The following is a 23580-nucleotide window of genomic DNA, read 5'->3' as shown; positions in this document are numbered from 1 at the left end:
CTACAACACTGATTAGCTTACTGTGCAAAATGCTTACTGGTTTTTGTAACACCTATTTTTATTTTGTTTGTAAACCACCCTAGAAATGCCAGCTAGCACTGAAGGTGCAGAGTATGCATTTTAGACATTAAAAAATTAATAAAGCTTATTTTGCACATTTACTTTGGAGGGATTACAGTGTCCAAAGAAGAAATGTGTCTTTTGTCCTGCTACACATTTACATTCATTGATATAGGAAAAAACATACTATATTGCTTTAATATATTCTAGATGTCACATACCTACATCGTCCCGCATTCTCTCTAAGTGTGTAACTTTTATATGCTTATCAGACAATGGCATAAAAACCCAGCAAATCCAGATGCAGCCATCTGATTTATTGCTACATTCTGGAGGCTATGTGTGATGCTCTGTCTTCCAAATAATCTTTTAGCCTTTTTGTACTACATAGTTCATGGTCATTTTATGGCTCCTTCACATTAAGATTGGTCCTTAGTAATAAACTTCATGGGTTGTATCCAACTGGTGTCACTCTGCTACCTGAAAGCTCTTTGATCAGTGAAGGCTTCTATCAGCAAAACAAGGAGATGATTTTCAAGTATTCTCCCTCTCTCCTCCTTACAGCCTCCCGCACCCTGCCAAATCTGTTCTGAAGTGTTGGGAAACCCTTTGGAACAGTTTGGGAGGTGGCATGAGGAAGGAGAAATAAAAATTTGGATCCTGCCCTGTTCCACTGAAGATTATTTCACCAGCAAACTGACACCAATTGGATGCAACCCTATATTTTGTACCCTACTTGGCCGTGCAATCCAGGGCTAGAATGGTTTTTAAGAGGAAGTTTTCTTTCACACTAGGAAAGTAAGTAGCTGTAATTTAAACATTGGTATGTTCCAGAAAATAAAAAAAAAAGTGTGATTATCAAGTAATACAAATGAGAGCTAGTGTGACAAAGAGGGAAACCCAAGTTCATGCCAAGGACACATTGCATGACCTTGAGTCCTCTTCCAAGGACTCAACTGCATGGACTTGAACAAGTCACTTTCTTGGTCCAAATTCCTGCACCTGTAAAAATGGTGATGATACTGGCTACTCATGTTAAATACACACTTTGGACAAGTAAGCCACATGATAAGAATGGCCCCTAGGCAGCAAGATAGATAGACAGACAGACAGACAGACAGATAGATTTTTGACCTTCTAACCTCAAAGGTCTATGAATCCTTTATGGTTATTTGGGAGACAGAGCACCACAGCCAACCTCTAGAATGCATACATTAGTCAAATAGTGATGCTTATTGAGTCTATGAATGTGGCTTAACCTCCCTTCCACAAGATATACAAACTTCTATCATAGTTCCCCCTTTATCCTCACCACAACTCTGAAAAGTCTTGAAAGATCTGTGTGATCTTAAAAGAGTGTGACCGGCCCAACTGAGATTTATGGGTGAGCAGGGATCATGCATGCTGCAGGTGAGATTGTCTGCCTCCAGCATTCAAGAGTTCTGTCTACAACCTCCAGAGCACAAGCCTACATTCTGGAGACTCCAAGCAAAACACAGGAGATAGCATTAGCACTATGTTGTGTCTCCTGGGAGTGAAGGGTTACACAGTGAGCAGCATGATGATACGTCAGGCAAATGGAAGAAGTGAATGACCAACTTTTGAACATACATTTGTGAGGCAGAAATAATAGCAAGCTACTTTACAGAGCTGTTAGGGTAACTACCAGAAATATTACCATATACCAACCTACACAATAAATAATTTTAAAATGACTGCACTATTTGGGTTCATGTTCTTCTATTATTTTGAGTTAGAAAAGGACTCTATTTTTAATTACAAAAGCTAGACCAAACACTACAAAGCACTAATCTTAAATCATTAAGCATGCACAAAGCAGTGTACTTTGCCACTTCAGGTCCAAAGGGCAATATGATGTTCTGCAACAGAATACCAGTTACGATGTAGTAGGGATACAAAGTCTCTCAGTTTGGAATTACTATTTCCAGAACGGGACTAGTATTCTTTAGATGAATGTATTCCTAGATAAAACAACAAAGAGTCTCATGTGGCACCAAAATTTAACTTTTTTTTAATCCTAGAAAAATCAGGAAAAAGTAATATTTATTAAATGCCATAACTGAAACTATCTTTTCCTCAGAAGAACTGCTAAACTTGTTGACATCCATCTGGCAAGTTCATCCCACAACAAAACAGTTAAAGGTTAAGCAGCATTTGCTGCCAAGCAATTGTTTTCTCATCAGGTCAGACTAAGTCACTAGCCTGATATGGAGAAAGGCAAACATATGACTGAATACCTGTCAACTAAAATTGTTTGCTGTTATTAGCCACCAAACTATGCGCATTTATTCTGCATTTGTCTGGAGTCAGTGGAAGGTAGATTGCATTCTTTGGCATCTCTGGGCTTTGTGGGCATCGCTCTTTCCTGGTTTACTTCTTTTTTGTCAAATGGTTCTTTTTCAGTTTCTTTGGGGAAAGAGAGTGGGCATCAGTGGGAGATTGTTTACTAGATATTTCTTCATGGATATCCGCCCACCGTCTCAAGTTGAGCATGGACAAAACTGAAATTTTGATCTTCCACCCTGATCATCCTTCTCCTTTTCCTTCCTTACCCTCCCCCACTTTGCCTTCAAGGTACTCAGCTTGTCCCAGTCCCCGCTGCCAGGGTCCTGGGGGTCCTGGTGGATGATTGTCTCTCGTTGTGCTCCTTTAATGAGAGCACAGTGACAACTTGTAATTTCTACTTAATGCAATATCCACCGGATCCACAGGTTCCTGTCTCAGACGACTGCAGACATTCTGGTTCCGGCCTTAGTTGTTTCATGTAATAGTCTTTCAGCAGGCCTCCTTCTTTCCTCTCTCCATCCTTTAATCATGGTTCAGAACAATGCTGTTAGGATTGTTCTGGACCTTCCTCATTTTGTTCATATCACCTGTTATTGTAAGGCCTCGCACTGGCTTCCATTGAAGGCCAGGGTGCTTTACAAGATTTTGGTCCTGGCCTTTAATGCCCTAAGGTTGCATTACCAGGCCTATCTATCCTCTCTTTTGTCCTGGTATGTCCCAGGTCGGGCCACTAGATCCATGGGCCAGGCTCTTCTGACCCACTCTACTTCACGGATTGCTGTGTCTCATTATCGTGCATTTCAGGACCTTGTTCCACAGCTGCAGAACTCCCTTCCCCCACCATTACAATTACCTGAGAGTTTAGAGTGTTTAAGAAAGGTATGAAAACCTATCTTTTTGAGTAGGAGGGTGAGTAGCTGGTTGTTTTTGAGGTGAAGTATGTGAATTTTATGTTTATCTGGGTTAAGATTGTTGTTATAATATTGTAATTTTGAGTTAAGTTTTATTAGAATTACTGTAATTATGTATTTTAAATTGTTGAGTTATTTCTTTCATGTGCAGCATTTTGTGACAAAGCGCTATATAATTATTATTAGTAGTAGTATTATTTTAGTAGATATCTGGGTGATTTGCAGTAGATCAACAAGGATTTACGACACCCAGTTGTTGAGCAATAGCAACAACACCCCCACCCCCTTTCCACAGCCTTAAATTATACTGCTGAAGTGAAGAAACCTGGGGATATCCAGGAGTGGCTCAGCTGAATTCTGGTATTCGAAACAGATTATTGGGATATGATTTCTTTAATTCTAAGTTTATGTCTTTTGCATCTGTCTCCAGCTGTTGGATCTTGTGGTTCCAGTAAATTAACAAATTAAATCCCATAAATCTGAATCTGTTATATACTTATACCACCTGGAAGGTATACTAGAATTCTGTAAAACTTTGCACATCCCCCACATCTCCAAGTTGGAGTATCTAAGGCTAATCAAAGTCTTTTACATGACCTGCATATTGGGGTGGATAAAAATCAATGATTTTTTTAAAAAATAAAATAAAAAGAATGAGATTTTTAAAATTCAAATTGATTCTTTCATTTTCTTAAAAACATCATAAATAAAATATGGTTGTAATCCTATACCAATTTACCTGGGAGTATTTATGAGGAGATATGTATAGGATTTTGCTGTTAAGCTTAAACTGTCATGCGTGCTGGTCATAAGAAAGATCCAATCTTACATATATAATTCAAGGTTGGGAGTTAGATGGTCATCCCTTTTTGATGAAACATACTTCATTGGAAAGCTCTTGACACACAGATTCCATGAACAACAATGGTTTTCGCTACAATTCAAAGTCAGGAGTTTATTTATGTCCATAAAGCCTTTTTTAAAGGATTAGTCTATCTTCTATAAGAATGTACTATAAAGTTTTATTTTTAATATCAAAAACATGTCAAGTCGAATTAAACAAACATAATCAATTGCAAATTGGAGCAAAATGAAATATGAACACAAAAAGGTCTCTGTACACTTTTATAAACACAGGTGCAGGCCAAAGTACAATGATATCTCAGTAACATACATCCTGTAAAGAAACGATGAAGGGATTAAGAGACACCTACAGTTGAAAGTAACCCAGCCAAAGTTTAGTTACTGCCCAGAAAGGAAGTTTCTAGCTGTTAAATTTAACAAAATAACATTTATATATTCCACACATTACTAACATGCCAAGATGTCAAACACTTACTGGCAACAGTGACCTGCAGGCGAACTGAGAGTCTAAGTGCGCCTTACACCTCCGCACTAATTCTACCCCTCTAGCCCCTAGAGAAGCTTTGTGCTCCTGCCTGGATGCTGCCATGCCCGCCTCAGCACGCTTGCCAATGGAGGTGACCCGTTAGCCTTTTGATGACAGCAAAGCTCTGGCCAGCCTTGCATATCTCAAACAAGCCCAGGCGTAAGAAGCAGACTATGCCTGTCGGCATGCATCCTGCAACCAATATCAACAGGTTTGATTATCAGCAACCATGTCAAGGTTTGCGAACAGTACGACGCCTTGCTTTTCAATGGGGAATCGTTAACTCTTTGCTACCATGGTAGAAAGGTTTCACTACCAGCACTCACAATTTTTGACTTCATCCACAACGTTGTTACCTACAGCTCCACCCTTGGCAAGCAATTCCTGATTATCAGCAATTCCTGATAATCAGCAATTCCTGATTATCAGCAACCATGTCAAGGTTTGCGAACAGTACGACGCCTTGCTTTTCAATGGGGAATCGTTAACTCTTTGCTACCATGGTAGAAAGGTTTCACTACCAGTGCTCACAATTTTTGACTTCATCCACAACGTTGTTACCTACAGCTCTACCCTTGGCAAGCAATTCCTGAAGGACATTCACAAGTACAACAGTACCCTGGGCTTTGCTTCTTTTTATACTGCAAGATGGCACAGCTGCAAGGTCCCAATCCATTTGTGTTCCAGGTGCAAGACTCAGCTTACCATCTGATGGGCACTTTGAGAGTCCAAGCTACAGCCAGCTGTACATTCTTGATACCGACGAGGCCACTACTGTTTGCCTCGAGAAAGCAGAGGCAGAGTATAGTATACTGGATTGCACCTTGCTGGAGTTACTCATTAACTTTCTACTTAATGTTAACCCATACACTAATGAGTACCAGCATGACAGTGAAATCCTTGAGCATGAGAACACTGCCGCACTTGCTGCTGGACATGCACCAATGGACATATCACTGTGCTTCCATCACGACCACAGAACGATGAACACTATGACTCACTTTGGATGCTATAACGTTCCCCATGTCTCTGAAATTGCTGCTGTATTTGTTACCTTGGATGGCTTTCCTCCAGTTGATCACTGTCTGATAGTATACCCTAAAGGTGGACAGTGCCACAAGATCTCCTACATGGAGAGTCATGGCAACCCTTTGGTTTACCCTTTGCTGCACTTTCATGGTGAGGCTGAATGGGGTCCTGGCATGGCGCATGTTGCAGCCAGGCAAACCAAGCTGGCACCTATCTGCCTACATCTGTCTTTTGCCCTGGACAATTCTACGTTGTCATGAGTCGTGTGCGGCAAACCTCAAAATTCGAGTCATCAGTGGACCAGAACAAGGATTTTACAGTGGCCACCTTGGTATTTAAGGAAGTTTTGTAAAGATAAAATATGTAACACTTTTAATGTTTCAATAAACACAGTTAAATTAAACCTTTTGTTGGATTTGATTTTTCTCCACAAACTCTGTTTGTGGGTAACCAACTTGTATAGGAATGCTTTAAAGACACTGATCTGGTTCACATGACAAGACCACCCATCGTGGGTTGCCAGCCTTATTTGTTTCAGAGCAGCTTGTCATGACATGCAAACCTGGCGCAACAGCTTGTGCCAAAGAGCTACAGAGTTGCCTGGCAAGAGTGACAGAAAGCCCAACTGGTCCACTTGCTGCCTCATGATCTCCCCTATTGTGGGGGAGGGGAGAGAGATGATATGAATTTTTGATCTGTGGGTTTAATTTTTAAAAAAATTGTAAAAGTTATGGCCAATCACTTCTTGATTTGTGCAATTCTCCCATTCCTGCAGAACAAGCAGCATTTGCAAACGCAGACTGCGTTTTAATAATACTCTATTTAGTTGTAAATTAACATGGCTTAGTGGTCACATTTGCAAAATTGTTCACAAAATTTATGAAAAAGTTTCAATGGGGAACTTCATTTAAATCAGTTATTTAAATCAACCTTTTTTCTTGCTGATTAAATCATTGATCACTTTGATTTAAATCAATCCACCCTAGCACAAGAAGACAGGTTTATTTCTAAGGTACTGTCCTATTAAGTTGCAAAGACCCATTCTTTAACACTTGCTTATTTTGATGTCGTTTGTATGTTTTTACTGTATTATATTTTTGTTTTGCAAGCCACCCTGAGAACTTAGTTGAAGGGCTGGGTAGAAATATAGTAAGTAAACAAAACAAAACACACTTCCCCAGGGTGGGGTGGTGGAGCTTACTATAAAAATCTCAATTTATGATGGAAATTGTAGCAACATTCTACTTGTATTTAAACTATAATACAAAAAAAAATAGCTAGTTAATAAGGGAGATGTTTCACAGATTGATTACTGAGGAGATTAGAATTTCAACTTTGTCTAACCTGAACATATTTGTGTTTGGGTCCAATAAGAAATTACTGATTGTATACCAGCAGAATTGTGCAGCCAATAATTCCTTAGCAACATAATACAAGTTCGTGGAGACATGACTGTTTCCTGGTAGAGATGTTTACAGTTTTTATACTATAAATTCAGTCGGGAAGGAGAATGTAGCGATATATCACTGAGCACATAAGACTACAAACACTTAGTGATAATGTAGTTCTTAGTTTAGAATGCTAGTTAAAAGTGTTAGTTAAATTTTTCATAGATAAAAATCTGTCTGCTCAGAATATAAGAGCAGAGGGAGAGATGGAGGGCTATTCCACTGGCTCTGCTGAGGGACTTTGCCTCCATTTCCATCCCAAACAGTTGTTATAAGAACTGTAACTTCAAGAACTGGTGCTTGAGTTTGCTTCCCTGCCCCTCCCCATCTCATTTTGCTTTTATGTCTTGTCTTTTACACTATAATCATGAGGGCGTGGATTGCCCCATTCTTTTATTGATCGGTAAACTGCTCTGGGAGATTTTTCAACTGAAGAGTGGGGTAAATATGCTTTAAATAAATATTGTTTCATATACTGTATCATACAGTTCCTCCCAGAAATTCAGGGTGTAGATGCGAGTTATCCCACTTGAGCAGATAATTTACCTATTAAATTAAGATCAATTTGAATCCTCGGTCTATGATTATTTCAATAAGTTAGCTATGAAAGCACAATCTATATCTTATGCAACAAATAAGATATTATATAATCTTTAGCTGTATTAATTTAGGGCTAACAACTGCTTCCAAGTAATCCAGACATTTATTGTCTTGCTCTTAAATTAGTTGATTTTTAAAACACCAGCATCTCAACATAAATATTTTGAGTAACAGAAATTGAGAGACAGTGGCTATTCTTGAAAAACACTCAAGCCCAGTCTTGTAGCTAACACCTTGCCAACTTGCGGAGTGTATAACAAGTCCTCCCTGGCAAATAGCTTGCCAATCTCATCTCTCAAGACAACCTCCAATGCTCATGAGGTGTGCCGGCAATGTTTTTCTTTTCTTGGTTTAACAGGGTTTTTTTTTAATTAACCTGCAAGATTTCAACAAATAATATTTTGTCTAGAATATCACTGAATCAACGAAGAGATGTGCTTAGGCTACTTACCACACAGCAACTCCTCCAATTAATACGCTAACATTTTATTTGTTGTTAACTGTTTTTGTTTCCTTTCATTCTATGTATGGAATATAACAGCAATTTATATAAAGTTTGTTGATGTACAATTCAACAATACATTTGAAATAACAAACAGAACACCCAATTTACTTGTTTCTCTCCTCACCTCCAACAGAGTTACAACAGCTCAGTAATAATAGCACGGGGCAAGAGAGCTAATATACTATATTAACATTACAGAGGAAAGCCTCCGCTTCTTCTGTTAATGATGTGCTCCGAGTATCCCCAGGAGACAAATGACTATGCTGGCTGATTGACTCCATCACATGGCCATCTTCTATCAATATATTGCCTCTTCTATTAAAATCTCAGGGAGAAAAAGTGCTCAGCACTGCAAGTGCTTTCAGAATTAAGAGTTCTATAATACAGCTGGCTCAAATAATATAAACAACCAAAATAAGCATAAACAGAAAATATGCCTTTGATAGCCATGTGCAGAAGTCGCACACACTGAAGCTAAACACAAAGTCTTAGCTCTTGGGCATATGCGTTTTATAAAATCATAAGCACACTATGTAGGAGCAACACAAACTACTCAAGTCTATGCAGCATTATGTTAATCTCTAACAATACAGCTTAATCAAGTAATGGCAGTTTGGAAATAAATGAGAAAGGAAGTTGTTCCCTTGGCATTTCTAAAAAGTAACCCTCCTTTTTACATGATCCAATTCCTACTTAATCTGCAAATTCTATGCACATTTACATTCAAGTAAGTCCCACTGACAGTGGAACTTACTTCAGGGTAGATATACACAGATTGCACTGCACATCCTTTATTCTTCCTACTAGCAAACCCAAGGCTTGATCCTACACTGAAAGTTGGTGGGAATTTTCTCTCAGATGCTAGGAGGAACAGATTCAAACCATACGTGTATTCAACAATTAGCATGTAGCAGCCCTGACTGTAAAGCATGCAGAGGTGTTCCAAAAGTATTTCAAATCTAATAATTCTATTGCAGCTATTATCACTTTCCTGTCCTAACCAAACAGAGAGAAATATGTCTTTCTGTATAAACATCTGTATAACTTCTGTTTGTATAGAAGCTATATAAATAGTTTATATTTATATATAATATTTAAACTATTTATATAGTTTAATTTCTTATTTTGATATAATTCAATTTCAGCCTCAGGCAGGCCAGAAAACACTATTCAAGTTTTTCTAATCTTTACACTTTCTGAAATCTGAGGAAGCTGTTTTTATCATGGAGTAAGCTAATTCATCTTATTCCACAATTCTGCTTGCTACAAGCAATTATACATTAAATCTTAAATACTGGGTGGGTGAAGAGAATGCAGGTATATATTTAAAAAGCAACACCAGACTGATGATATGACAACACTTGTCCCTCTATAAAGAAGAATGCCAGAAAGAGCTACATCAGGCTTGGGGGAAAATCTGAAGCACCTGATTGACAAGGCTGCTATGAATTCACTGAGTGCGGCAAGTAGGAATTCAATATATACTCACCTCGAGTATGGAAAAATATGGCATTTTTAAAAGAAAAAGGTAATAAATCTTAGGGAATCCATGACACTGAACACAAATAAAACCTCTTACAGGTTTGTTAATAAAAATCTGAGAGCTGAATTACATTAAAACACCTGGTGAGAGGAGCAATATGTGGTCCATTCAGTTGGAAGTCAGAAGCCAAGAGGACTGTTCCACTGACAAGAAATTAGGGCAATGTTGTAGATAACCAAAGCCAGTGGCCATGGGTTGATTGGGATATGGAGCAAGCATCATCAAGGGAAGCATAGATCAACAGCAAAAGAACCTATCAGAAATTGGGAATGGATTGAATCAAGGAACTGGAGGTAGGCACAGATGAGCAAAAACACAACTAGTAGACTGAGATGAGTGCAGGCAGACGAGTAGCAGCAGCAAGAAGCAGTTAAAAATAACTGATTCAAACGTGAAATCAGTAATGTCTGAGGAGTGGAAAACTTAATGTATTATATAGGAACTCCAAACTATCCTCAAGTTTATATCCAGCAAGGGCCAGTTACCTGCTATAGTAGCAGAGTTAAGCAAACTGCAGGTGTCACTATACTTAGAGCGTCTTCCTAGACCAAGCTTCAAGCTGGAGTGGAGTAGAAATACCCACAATAGCTTCTCAAGGGCAAAGTTTCTTGTTCAAGCCCTGGTGCCTCTTACAGACATAGGCCAAATGGCAGACTTCACAAGACTTATCAAATATTGTCCAGGAATATATGAAAATAAATGCTGAGCCCAAGAACATAAGATGCAAATATCACTGGAAAAAGACACACTAGACTAACAGGAACTGCTGCAAAGTTCAACAGGGCTTCTCCTCAATGATGACTATCCAATGCTGTGCTTGCACGTCTTGGGTTTCTTGAACTCATTAAATGGGTATAATTCCAGATTCACAACAGAGAAAAACACCAAACAGCCAAGCAGGTAAAAGGAATAAGATCATGTATTCTTTACTTTGTTAAGCCACTAGAAAGAATGGTGTTGTTGTAATGCCTTCAAAGCAAAGTAAGCTTATCAACACGTGGGTAAGTGGGAATAAAACGCATAGCCATTGTTGAGGAAACTAAACTAAAAAACGTTTATATGGTTAAAAGTGTTGCAGGACTTCACTGGAATCCTATACTCAGTTTCCGGGGAGTAAGATCCATTGAACTAATTGGGATTTACTTTTGAGTAGACAAGCATAAGATTGTGCCTACCTGTACACTAGAATCCAGGTGCCCGCCTTCAGATGTTAAATACATAAATACCAAGGAGAGGACACTTTCGGTTCTGATGTCAGAATGTCCTTTCCAATGAGGCCAATTCTTATGTCCTGCTCTGATGTTTTGTTATTGTTTTTCTGTTTTGGTTGTTTTAATTATATTAATATTTCACATTTTCTTGGAAACTGATTTGAGGATTTATCAAATTTTATATATAAATAAGAATTGCTTGCTTAGAAAGTTTATAAATGTAATAAGCACACAGTCATAGAGAGGGCTTCTGTAATTGTTATAAGTCCAAAGCCTCAGAACATGTCTTCCCCATCATATATTGGAAATTTGCTTAGGATGTTGCATAACAAATACCAAACTGATGTTTCTCTTTATCTTTCAGCAAAATACAGACATACAAGGTTCTCCTTTTTTTCTAGATTATGCTTCCTTTTAAAAGTTAATTAGGTGATACCCAAATTATTTTTGTACATCCAAGTGGAACACCAAGAGGAGGCAGATAGACCTATATTACATCTACCGGGGGGGGGGGGGGGAGATCCAGAAGCTGCCTATGTAACCTGTGTAAATTGTACTATACGTCAAAAGCTACTTGTTATGGAAGAAACATACACCTTTCCAAATGACCTACATTCTGCAACAGAGACCCACTGACCTACACAACCATTTGAAAGCTCAAAATGTAGGTCACTGGGTTTCACTGTTTTTAAGCATTACGCTCTGGAAGAGACGTACAATGACTAGTCTAAAGACAAAAGCACATCACAGATCTCCACATGCAGCGATCTACCTGTTTTCTAACCAAACTGCATAGCACAGAACTATTTTCTTTCAAGTCATATAGCTGGCTTCTACTTCTTTTAAAGGACCTAAGTGAAAGACTTTTTAGGTGTATGTTCTCCATAAGTTAATTTTATAGTTTTCTGCTACTCTGTTAGAACCATGAGACTGTCAGATCAGTGAAAGCAAGGCACACATAAGAAAACTTCTGACTTTGTGATAAAAGCTGTTTTATCACAAGGCAGTGCAGATATACAGAAGAGTAGATAGCCAGTTGATGTAATGCCTGCTTAAAGGATAAATGGATTTTAATTTGTTTTAATTTAGGGCCTAACACCAAGCCCCAGGGAAAGGGATGAACTTGTCCATAGTTTAAAGCATCTTTAAAGATTGTTCAACTTTGAAATTCTTAATTTTATTTGCTACAAATTTCAGACTAGGCACAAACATGGAAAAGGACAATGTGGAAGAAAACTACCATTTCTCCGCCAGAAGGCACAGTCTTGGAAATATTTTGCGGTTGCTTCCAATGCTATCTGAAAGGAAGAAATATCCAATACACACCCCTTCATAATATCCAAAAGGGCTATGCAGGTCTGAATATATATCTCCTGCCAACTGTACATGGCAACGCACCTCCTTTGGCTGTTACCAAGATACGTGTTAAGATTAGGTTCCCCCTGCATCCCCCACTTCCAATACTGTCACATCTAAGAAACTTAAGTATAGAAAAGTGTTAGAAACAGCCTTCAGATAGATAAAGAAGAAGCCTAGGGTTCTGAATACAGATATTCCAGAAAAGAAAAGTAGAAGGGGATGCTCTTTATATCCAAATCAAGTTGTGGGGTTAATTCTGACAATTATTTCTTCCACAGAGGAATGCTTTCAATTTTTCGTCTGAATTTTAAATATCACCTGGGTTTTGCAGGGAATGACAGCAAATGGAAGACTAGACTCTTGCCTACTTAAGGATGATTCCTTCAAAAATCCACATGAGTTCTGTAATCCAATTAACTGGTTTTCCATGTGAGTAATAACCCCTTGATTTTTGTTTACAAGATAGCTGTACACTCATGACTACTTCCAAACGTGTTGAGTCTATTTAGACAGTAAAATGAAAGATATGGCTGGGACTTTGGGATACCATGAGCTTTGTGCTTTAAACACAGTGATGGTCAACTGTGCCAAAATTCAGTTATAAAACTGTTTTATATCTAAAATTCTACCCATTCCTCTTCTCTATTTGCTGTTAGCCCTATCCCAGCTACTGAAACTCACATCGTACGCTCTTTGAGGGTGCGAGATATACACATACTGCAACAAAACAAGACTGAATGCTTATAGCTGATATTTGGGCCAGTTGACACATCATGATAAACCACACCACTGAAAACAATCTATGGTGGGTTGATTAATCGCTCACTAAGCTATGTTGCTGCCAACAGGTGATCAGGCATTCACTGGCTAGCAATGGTTTGCTTCCCCCTTCATTCTCCTGTCTGCTCCAAGCACGTATCCCAGGGGCCTTTGCAGCACAACTCATCTATACTCCTGCTGTGATGAGATTCTTTCCCCCAACACTTTCTTGCCTTGCAAAGCACCTGCATTGACATATGTATGCCATATCTTTGGGGGAGGGGTTCCCTTCCTTTTTAGGATGAAGTGGCTAAATTTTGTCCTAAAATTTTATTTTCTTTCTTCAGCACTTAAAAACGCCTGGTTGCTAGGTTGACTGACGTTCCTAGCACAGCTATGCATGATTGACTTAACTCTGGGAAAGCACGCATGGCCCCAATTTGGGCCCATGGTGATGCAGGAGGGGGATTTAAGCTTTCTCCCCTCCTGTTTTCATGCCAAAATTCCCAGAGACTTTTTTTTAAACCCCCCCCCCCCGGAATTCAGCATGAAAACAGGATGGGGGGAAGCTTAAATCCCTCCCTCCCAAATTGGCATGGTCCCAAACTGGGGCCATGTGCGTTTACCCAGAAGTAAGTCAATAATGCATACACACATAGCTGTCCTAACTCAGCTCACAGGGAAAAAAGCTGGTTGCTGTCAAATGAATTGCTGAGCTGAAAGAGGAGGGGCGGAGGGTCAGGTTTTTGCTACTCTTGCCAGACATCTCTGTAGCCCTTTCAAACAAGTCATACACAAGCCATCATGCTGGGTTCGCACATCACAGCAAGCCATTTTGAAAACAACTCACCCTGAACAACCCAACAAGCCATGGTTTTAGGGTAGCTTGTGCATGGTTAACAACCCACGCTTATGCCACCATGCCTGATTCAGACATCACAACAAGCCACTCTAAAACAAATAAGGGTGACAACCCACTGTGGGTTCTTGTGTTGTGCGAATCAGCTCATTGTATATGCTCAGGACTACAATGATCAGAGCATATATAGCATATGAGCATCAAAAAACTTAAATCACTAAATCAGCTTAGCCAAGATCAAACAAACTTCTGCTAAGTGGCTAACAGAAAAGTTCATTCCAGTTATTAACAGCTACATATGAATAGACAGAAGAATACAAGGAAAAACATTTCTTTCTAGTTCTGTTAACATAACAGAAGAGAAAGAATCTTTAGGAAAACGTAGTCAGTGTAAAGATGAGAACCAGGAAAGCTCTCATGTATTCCGCATTTTCCCTACTGCCCTCCCATATTTCTCCTAGTCAGGGGAAAAACTATATGACAGTAGTATACCTCTTAGTTACACAAGGGGAAACAGACTGATTTTTAGAGCAGAAGGAGCACGTGGGGAGGGCAGCGGAACCTTCCCTGTGCCCACTGCACACCTATCTGTAGCCTCCCCCTTCCCAAGTACTTATACCCCACCCTTGTTCATGCTTGGTACTGGAAAAGTGCTGGGGGAAACAGACTGTGAGAAGGTAAGCTGTAGACAAGAGAAGGGTTTCACACCTTCCTTCTCACCCCATCCTTTGTGTTTAAGAAGAATTAGGGTGTTCACCCCTTACTTTTTATGCAATTAGAGCAGACCTGGATTTAACAAGATCTACTGCTGTTATATAGCTTGCTCCTCAGAGAAGGAAAATCTCACAGAGCTAAACACAATTGCAAAGTGTCTTTTTCCAGGAGTACTTACAGCAATATGAAACTAATTATAAACATAAGAATCTTATTCAGTTTCGCACTGATGGTGTCAAAAGAGCAACACCCCGAGCTGGATTCACATACAAGACTGCATTCCAAAAAACTATTTCCAAACAAGTTTTAATGGAAAACAACAGAAGTGTGGCCCAAATAAACATAAATTGACTGGATGGTGAACAGATAGCAGCAAAAGTTTTAGTCACTACGGCGCAATCCTATGGCTGCTAGACAGCGGCTAGACAGCCATAGGATTTTTCATTTTCTGGGAACCAACCTCAGAGCCAGCGCTCTGAGGTCGGTTCCCAGAAAAATAACTCCTCGCTTCCTCCCCCTCCCCCCTAGGCGGCACGGTTTGGCTCCAGCTCCGCACTTGTAAGAGCAGCGTGGAGCGAGGGGAAAGGGGGCATTGCTCGGGTGGGAAGGGTATGGCAGAAACGCCATTATGACGCTTCCTATGTACCTCCCCCCCCCTCCCGCAGCGCTCTGGCTAGACAGCCAAAATTGGCCATCTAGCTGCAAATGCAGGGCGGCCAGAGAACAGAGGAAAAGATCCCCCGTGTGCTCGAAACCCCACCCCCACTGGATAGTTGGTCACGGAAGTAGCCAACTATCCCCACTGGATTGCGCCCTAACAGCACAATCTTATACATGTCTACTTGGACGTAAGCCTCATTGAGTTCAATGGGGCTTACTCCCAGGTAAGTGGGTATAAGATTGCAGCCTAACTTTTCCAAATTGCATAGCAACACATCAAATGAAAAAGCAAAAATGAATAAAACAACCCTTACCCAAGGCCAATTGTCTCTTTGAACAATGTAAATCACTGTTAAGACTATGTGGTTATATGTAAGCCACACCGTTGGTTTTAAAGAACTTGCACCTTAACTAAACTATTCAGTATTAAATAGCAACCTGGAAAAATCTAAAGAGTCTTAAAACAGATGCTGGAAGCTTCAGAATCCAAAGTATTTCCTTAGTTCTGTGTAGGATTGGCTCCTCAAACATTTATGTAGCTCTTAGAAATTTCAAATATTTTTACAGGCCTTGCGAACTTTAATACTCATGAAAACAAGGTGAAAGTCTAAACTGATAAGCACCACAATGTCTCTACTGCTTTCCAAACTTCTATCCTGCCAAAATCTCCTTCCATCTCTGGTAGATTACTGATTCTCTTTTTCTTTTCTTTCATTTTACTTTCTTGATCAGGGAAGCCAAAAACACGGTAGTGCAAGAGGTGCAATGGACAGCTGCAATCTGCACAGAACAAGTTAGGGATACTTTTGAGGTTAGAGGCAGAAGCTACTACACTTAGGGCACAATCCTATGCATGTTTAGACAAGAAAAAGTCCTACGACTCCTAGCATCCCTCCAGCCATGCTGGCTGCGGCATGCTGGGAATTGTAGGGCTTTTTCTGTCTAAACATGCATAGGATTGCGCCCTTAGAGCTTGGATGTGAATGTATTTTAGGTAAGCTTCTGAGATTTAACGTGTATCACGTACACTCAGTGACCTATATCCAGATGCAGCTTCATATAAATTATATTCCTTTACCACATCATAATTATAAATCACTATTTTATGTTAAACTTATTGAGAAACGGCAGGAGAATTTCTTGAGTGAGCAAATCAAGTGAAGCTTTCACTTTCAGTCATGAACACACACCCCTTCCCCAAAGCACACAAACACCCTCAGAGGTTAATTAGTTGCAGCCCAGCTTAGTTCCCAATCCATAGTGACCCTCATAACTCAATTCTCATAACACTGGCAACTGCACAAGACCATATTCTAAGCCCCTGATCCGAAACTAACAAACCAAAACAGAGCTGACCACCAGGACCACAAGTACCATTGCTACTCTCCCACCCCCAATTTCTCATGACTGGTGTAGGGGAGTTAAAAGCACCACAGAGCAAAATGCAGGGTGAGAAATGCTTTCATCCCTCACAATGAACTTATACAATGCTTGGATGTCCTGAACACTTTGAAGCTAATCACCTATTTTCTAGAGTAAGTAATATTACACACACAGCTTACCTTCCCTGCCCTGTTCAAGTACTGAAACCGGGGTGGATGCAGATTTAGGTCCATGCAAGTGGACTGGTGGAAACAGGTCTCCCTGCTCCTGCATGACAGTCTCTTCAGCTCTCCACCACCATGTTACACAGAGGATTAGGAGACCCTGCTGCATGGAGTAGAGTGTAGTGTGGGGAGAAGATAGGATCCTTGAAAATGAGGCCAAGGTACCTTCCCTGAGCAGACAACCCACTATAAACAGTCAGTTTCTCTTCTTTGGCATTCCAGCTCTTGACTCCTAACTTCAGAAGCATCACTCCAAAATTGCTAGATCGCTACTGATATTCCGAAAGGCTGAAGAACAGGGGTGGACAGACTAGGCTTGTGGGATCTACTTTGTTTTTCACTAGAACTCCAAGATCCACCAACTGGAGCCAAGTGCAAAATAGTGTCTCAGGAAGGTGGCTACAGAATAACAGAACAAGGAGCATCTGAGCACATGCTCAGCTTAGGAATTCATTTTCAGTACCAGAACTGGAGCTTGCACACAGATCCTTTCCCATACACACATATTCTCCTGTGTGCCCCGCCCCCCTGCTTTCTGGATTTCAGTAGCCTAATTTAGGAGGAAAGTATGTTTTTTATGGTTGCTATCGTTAAAACAATTGAGAGTCAGAAACCCTTGCTGATCTATTGCAGATCACCTGGAGATCTACCAGTAGATCCCAAGCTACCTTCTTCCCACACAGAACTGAGGAAATACTTTGGATTCTGAAGCTTCCAGCATCAGTTAGAGGATCCTAGTAGATATGACCAAACACATTTTCTAGAAATATGCAAATAGTTTGAATTATCAGATGCAAATATTCCAAGTAATAGCCAGCCATAAGGCATAGCATTTTCATATATTACGTGTCTATGAAAAAATGCAAAAATAATTTCCCAGACACCAACATATATCATTACAGTAACTCTTAAGTCCCAAGCCACAACAAAGAACTCAATCTGAAGTTCACACAGCATTCAGTTAATGCCATTTCAGTTATTTAGAACTTTCAGTTTCAGTTTATATATGACAGATAATATACATTTTTACTATGAAATGTCAAATAATATTGATAAGCACTTAAAGAAACATAAAGTCACATCTATATTGAAAGCATGAATTAAGTGCATGTTATATTGTCTTTGGTTACACTATACTCATACAGGCAGGTATAGGACTGGGAGCCAGCACTGCCTAGTTCTATTATTTGCAAAAAGTATAACTATGCCCAGCTGAACGTTTTCAATTGTAATGTACCACTTTACCACTTTATGATAAATATAAAATTAAATGGGATGAGGTTCTTATATTTTGTTTCTTCCCATCCTCCAATGATATAGGACAGATTGTTTTTCTTTAAGAGGAAAAAACGATGATATTTAACAAGTAGAGACCCCAAACAGGTTATGCACACAATGTGCCCAACTTTTGTATCCTTTGAGAAGATGATTCTCAGGTTTTAGTATAGTTGCATAAAGCATGCTTTGCCTCACAAACTTTGTCGCTCCTGAGCACAAATGCTCCACAATCAAGTTTTCTCAATCCAACAGTAAGAGCCACCCAGTTATTTATCTCAGGCATTTATATTACAGATATGTACCTACTAAATATGTTACATACTAAACTGAAATGCACTACTGAAGTTTGGAATCTATTTCTTACAACCTCAAAAGGGGGGGGGGGTTCTTATGAATTAAGCTGGGGGCAAATGTTTTACCATACCTAAATTTAAACTTGGCAGGGACACTTAAAATTGGCACAGGGAGTGGATCCAGCCCACAAGCTGCCAGTTGCCCATCTTTGTTAATCAGCATCTACAAAATGCTGAACCTGCAAGTGTATCTCCAAAAATACACACAGTCCCCAAAGAAAATCAACAGGTTTGTAATGGATTTATTGATGGTACTAAAGCATATGATATACATTAGACCTGTTAAAATCACATAAAGTGTAGACATACCTGCACAGATATAGAAGTTATGTATGGGACTATTGTCATATGAAAACTAACAAATGCACTCATGTCACAGAAAGTTTCAATGACCCCGAAGGATTGTCCTGTCTGCAAGTATATATACTTTGCTCTCACTCTCTTGCCCAAAATACTAAAGAAATACATTCGAAACTACTCCCAATCACATGGAACAATGTGCCGTCTGCCATTCTGCACAACCTTCATATACGCAAGTCTATTTACAGAAAAATCTCAAAATTTCACCAATATCAAAAACACACAACAAACTATAACACTACTTAGAAAATTCCAAAAGTTCTGTGGAGAAATACAAAATAAAAATGCCCAATTCATAATTAAGACAACAGGCCAACCTAACTACTTTGAAAGAAATATCTAACCTTTCCATGACAGTTTCAACATTTTGAAAGAATGTCCATCACTAATCTACATATTAATTAAAAAAGTATGACATCTCAAGTTCTCAGATATCTGCATTGCATTTCTGTGAAATTCATTAGGTGTCATACTGGCAGCACTCCTGTACATAACTTGTATGTCTACACTTCACATTGTTCTGAATGGCACTGGTTTTCTACAAAGCTCTCTCATTTTAGACAGAACAAGCATTCTTAGACGTACAAGAAAACAGGATTTTTGAAGCTCTTTTCTTATTGTGGTTCTCTCTTTACTCTATCAACCTTCAGAACAAAAAGAATACTCCCCAAGCTTAAGAAAACCTATACCAAAATGTCACAGAAAAGTATCCAACTCCCAACCATATCCAAATGAGCTGAGAGGCCCAGTAATTTCTTTTTACCTACAAAGGTGGCATACTCCAAGCAGCATCAAGAAATTATTATATACCTAGAAAGCATTTGTTTTTAACATATACTTGAAAGGTCTTAACACAAAACACAGGTTTAAACATTCTTTTAAAGGGTGTTATTCTTTCTCCTAACACCAAGGCAAATCAACAAGTCAGCACCAGTACAATTATGGGAGGAAAAAGAGGAATATTCATTTTTTAATGTGCCAATGTACCTTGTAGAGGTGCCTTTCCTGACATCACATATGCTGCATTTAAAGGCTTCAGCGCTGTTCCTAAAGGTGCAGACACTACAATCCCAAAAACCTTCATCGGCTGCAGGTTTGGCTTGCCTTTTTGGCCTTGAAAAGTGCATAGAGGAAAAGGGGGGAAGAGAAGGAGGTAAGAAGAGGAGAAATAAAACATGTGTTAGAAACGATATCATAAAGGGAGCCTGTTTCATGCTATACACCGCTTTGCCTGCCTCTTTTCTGCTCCTTGCCTAAAAAGTAATCACATTTTGGAATAGGGTAGTTGGAAGGGGAGGCAAACCATCTATATAGCTAAAATTTCACTTTGTTTTCTCCTCTCACGACACAGACATCCTGTCTTGTGCCCAACCTTCCCCATCACCATCTCCCTTCGTAAGAAAGGAAAGAGGAACGTTTCCCCTCAATCTTAAATCCCAAGATAATCGATTTTCACAGAACGACTATGCACTGAATCTAGAAGGACAGGCAAAAGGAGGATGGTGGAAGGTATCTGAGAGGGCTTGCTACCCTCCCTCTTTTTTGGTGTGTGTGTGTGGGGGGGGGGGTTGATTGTACTTTAAAGGATTGTAGGCGTGTCCCTCCATGCGCCCCCTCCATCTGTCTGTCTGTCTCCTTTACCTTGTTAAATCTCCCTTTGTCTGGAAGAAGTCAGTGTGAGGAGACGAAGAGTGTGTGTGTGTTTGCGTGTGAGTGTGTGAGAGAGAGAAGCCGCCATAGCTGTTCTAACACCAGATTAGCCCTGGCACCAGAGAAACACAAACACTTCGCCTTCCTCTTTGCTTTTATACACTCCCTCCATCTTAAGAGCCACCCTGGGCACAAAATAGAGCCGCCACCCCCACCCCCACCATCCTACCACACAAGGAGCTCTAGGTTTTCTTCCCCTCGACACTACAGTTCCTCCTCCCAACACAATTGAAAACAAGGAGTTTTCTGTACCTGGCTGGGAGGCAGGCAGGCAGGCAGGCAGACAAACAAGCTCTCCTCCTTACCCACTTCCTCCATCTTAAACGCCCCACCACCACCACTACCACCCCCACCGGGGCCTAGTCCCCATACGCAGCGCCTCCCCAGAGCATAAAGAGGGGTGGGGAGTGGGTGCGCTGGCTGGCACCCGCGCACACTCCTTTCTGTCCCCCCTTTCTACACTCCCTCCATCTTAGGAAGAGCTCTCTCTCGCCTGCTCCACGAAACGCCACTACTTCCCTTCCTTCTTGCCTTCCGTCAGCCCCCTTACCTGGTCGGGCTCTTCTTGTCGCCCATGGTCATGGATCGGTCGAGGCGGGGAGGCCCCCCTTGCCTTGCGCACAAGGAGCGGAGGGCTACGGGGCTGACTCCTCCTCAGACCAGCGGGCTCCGGCTGCTCCTCAGCCGCCGCTCCTGCCGCTGCCAGGCTCCCGCTCCAGACTAGGCAGCGCAGGGAGCGCAGCCCCGCTCCGCTCCCCTCCCTCCCAGCCAGGCAAGCGCGGCTACAGCGGGCGGAGCTCGCGGCCCTCCCCGGCCAATCCGGGCAGCCTGGCCTTGGGCTCCGCTGGGGCGAGGGAAGGGGGACGTGCACCCCCACACACGCACGCACTCGGCCCCGTCAGCCGCGGGCCGGGGGGAGGAACGGCTCCGTCGACGAGGACGGTAGACGGGAAGGCGAGGGGGACGTTGCTCCCTCAGGCTCCGTGGAAGGGCCGACAGAAGCGTGTCGTCGCCGTCGTTGGGCGGCGCCTGGCCACCCACAAGGCCAGCATGTGACCCCGCTTCAGTGGACTCGCCCGCTGCTTCCGCGCGTCGAGCGGAGAATGTGGCCCTCCTCCAACAGTCACCTACGCGAAAGGCGGGGGGGGTTGCACCTCGCCCTCCCCCGCCCCCCACGTGTGTGCGTGTGTGAGAACGCAAAAGCAGAATGAAGTGTGTTAGTCACGCGGAGGAGGCGCGCGGGGGGGGAACATGACGTGCCGCCTAAGTTGTTCACCCGTTCGGGTGAAGCGGAGAATGTGTATCAACCTGTCACTCCTGTACAGGTTGCCCCGCGTTGATGCCCCTCGTGAACAGTGTTGTCAGCTGGCTGATTTATTATACGCACATAGGGACATGTTCCGAGTCGCCCACTTAAAACACCAGGCGGGCAGTGGGGCTCGGTCAGAAGATAACGTCACCCGTACTGAAATAGGGAATGCCCCACCTCTCTGCTCCCCTTCACCTCTGCTCGCACGCTGAGAGGAGAGGGGAAGACACAAAGGCTACCGAATGGGGCCAGCATGTGACACCTCAGTCAGCTGCCATCTTGCCTAGTAAGAACCGTGGTCCCTCAGACAACCGCCCTCAAAAGAGTAGGGAGTGTGTCCCAACCCTTGGGGAGATGTATCACACCTTATTAACCACCCTCAAGAGCAGCCTATGTACGTCCAGTCAGTTATCAAGTGAATGGAGAAATGTGTCAACATTTGCCCTGTCACTTCAGGAGGCTACATACTCAAGGTTGCTTGGGGTGCAGTACTAAAGGAGTACGCCTCATTAATACAGTGGGACGCAGTTCTAAGTAAACAAACCCAGGATTGCGCCACACTGGTGAAACAATTACCACATGTGAAGCAATTAAGCATCTTGTCACACTCCCAATCATAGTGGTTACAAGTAGTGAAAGGTTTGGATTTCCACTCTTTCAGATCATATACACGACCACCACCCACCCTGCTTATGGGTTTCTTTCTGTCTGCAATGCTTGGTTGCGGATCTCCCATATCCTGAGCAGAACCTGCAATTTTACACCTGCAAACTACTTCAATAAAGGTTGTGCAGTGGCATTAAAAAATTACAAATCCTACTCAGCGCAAACAGGTCAGAAAGCCTTGTTACCGAGAACAGGAAGATGCTTTGGATGCCCCAAAATATGACTGTCTCAGCATATTTTGCACCATACTCAGTCCATGGATGCAAAGTGGATTCTCATCTTGATTAGTGATTGTGAATATGGTACCAGGTAACTGTTCTGGATTAGTTAACGAACTATAAGATGATGACCTTTTGTTCATGGAACACTTGGTTGTTTCACACCAAGTAACACACTGTCACTGTCCTTAAATTGACCACTGTGGAGCATAGAAACGTCACAGGGAGATTAGAAAGAGAGCCCGCTGAGACAGAATTCATCAACAGGTTTAATTCTATTGCCAGAGGTTTGAAGTGGGAGAAAGGATTTTTATCACACTATATCTGTCAATTGGCTTACCTGGTGCCAGGATGTTTGAGTTATCAGCAACAACTGCACTGTGTATGGCCACTGTTAATAATGTGATTGTCACTGTCAGTAATTTTTGCATTTAATTTCCTTTTGACCTCACCATTCTTCCCCACCCCAACCACCACTATAAGTACTTTATGTAAAACTGGAAGCCTCCATAGTACTCCATGCATCTGATGAAGTGGACTATAGTCTATGAAAGCTTATGCCAGAATAAGGTGCCACAAGACTCTTTGTTGGTTTTGTAGTAATACACTAACATGGCTACATCAAGTAAAGAATGGGTCCCTTCAATCTATCAATTACGGAGTAGGGAATATGTTAGCCACCTTGAACACCATTTGGTGAAAAGACAGGATACAAATTTAAGAA

At 41.3% G+C, this 23580-nt stretch overlaps 1 protein-coding gene across 2 annotated transcripts in view; it reads right to left on the bottom strand.

Annotated features, from left to right (window-relative positions):
• Positions 1-21385, bottom strand: part of RYBP (RING1 and YY1 binding protein) — a 76559-nt gene extending 55174 nt beyond the window's left edge. For both annotated transcript variants that reach the window (XM_084840355.1, XM_084840354.1), the window contains exons 1-2: positions 21214-21385; positions 19941-20066 (exon numbers count right to left, since the gene is read on the bottom strand). Coding sequence is in view for 1 of the 2 variants with exons in the window: in XM_084840354.1 (XP_084696480.1) it covers positions 19941-20066; positions 21214-21245 (158 nt within the window). In the remaining variant the exon portion in view is untranslated. The remainder of the gene's footprint in view (positions 1-19940; positions 20067-21213) is intronic.
• Positions 21386-23580: the final 2195 nt, after the last annotated feature.

This window comes from Heloderma suspectum, chromosome 2 (assembly GCF_057233095.1).
Source record: "Heloderma suspectum isolate Gila_16-S chromosome 2, 16-S_ref, whole genome shotgun sequence".
NCBI classification, from domain to species: Eukaryota; Metazoa; Chordata; class Lepidosauria; order Squamata; family Helodermatidae; genus Heloderma; species Heloderma suspectum.
The sequence above is the reverse complement of the archived record's forward strand: the minus strand, read 5'-3'. Positions and strand labels throughout refer to the sequence as shown.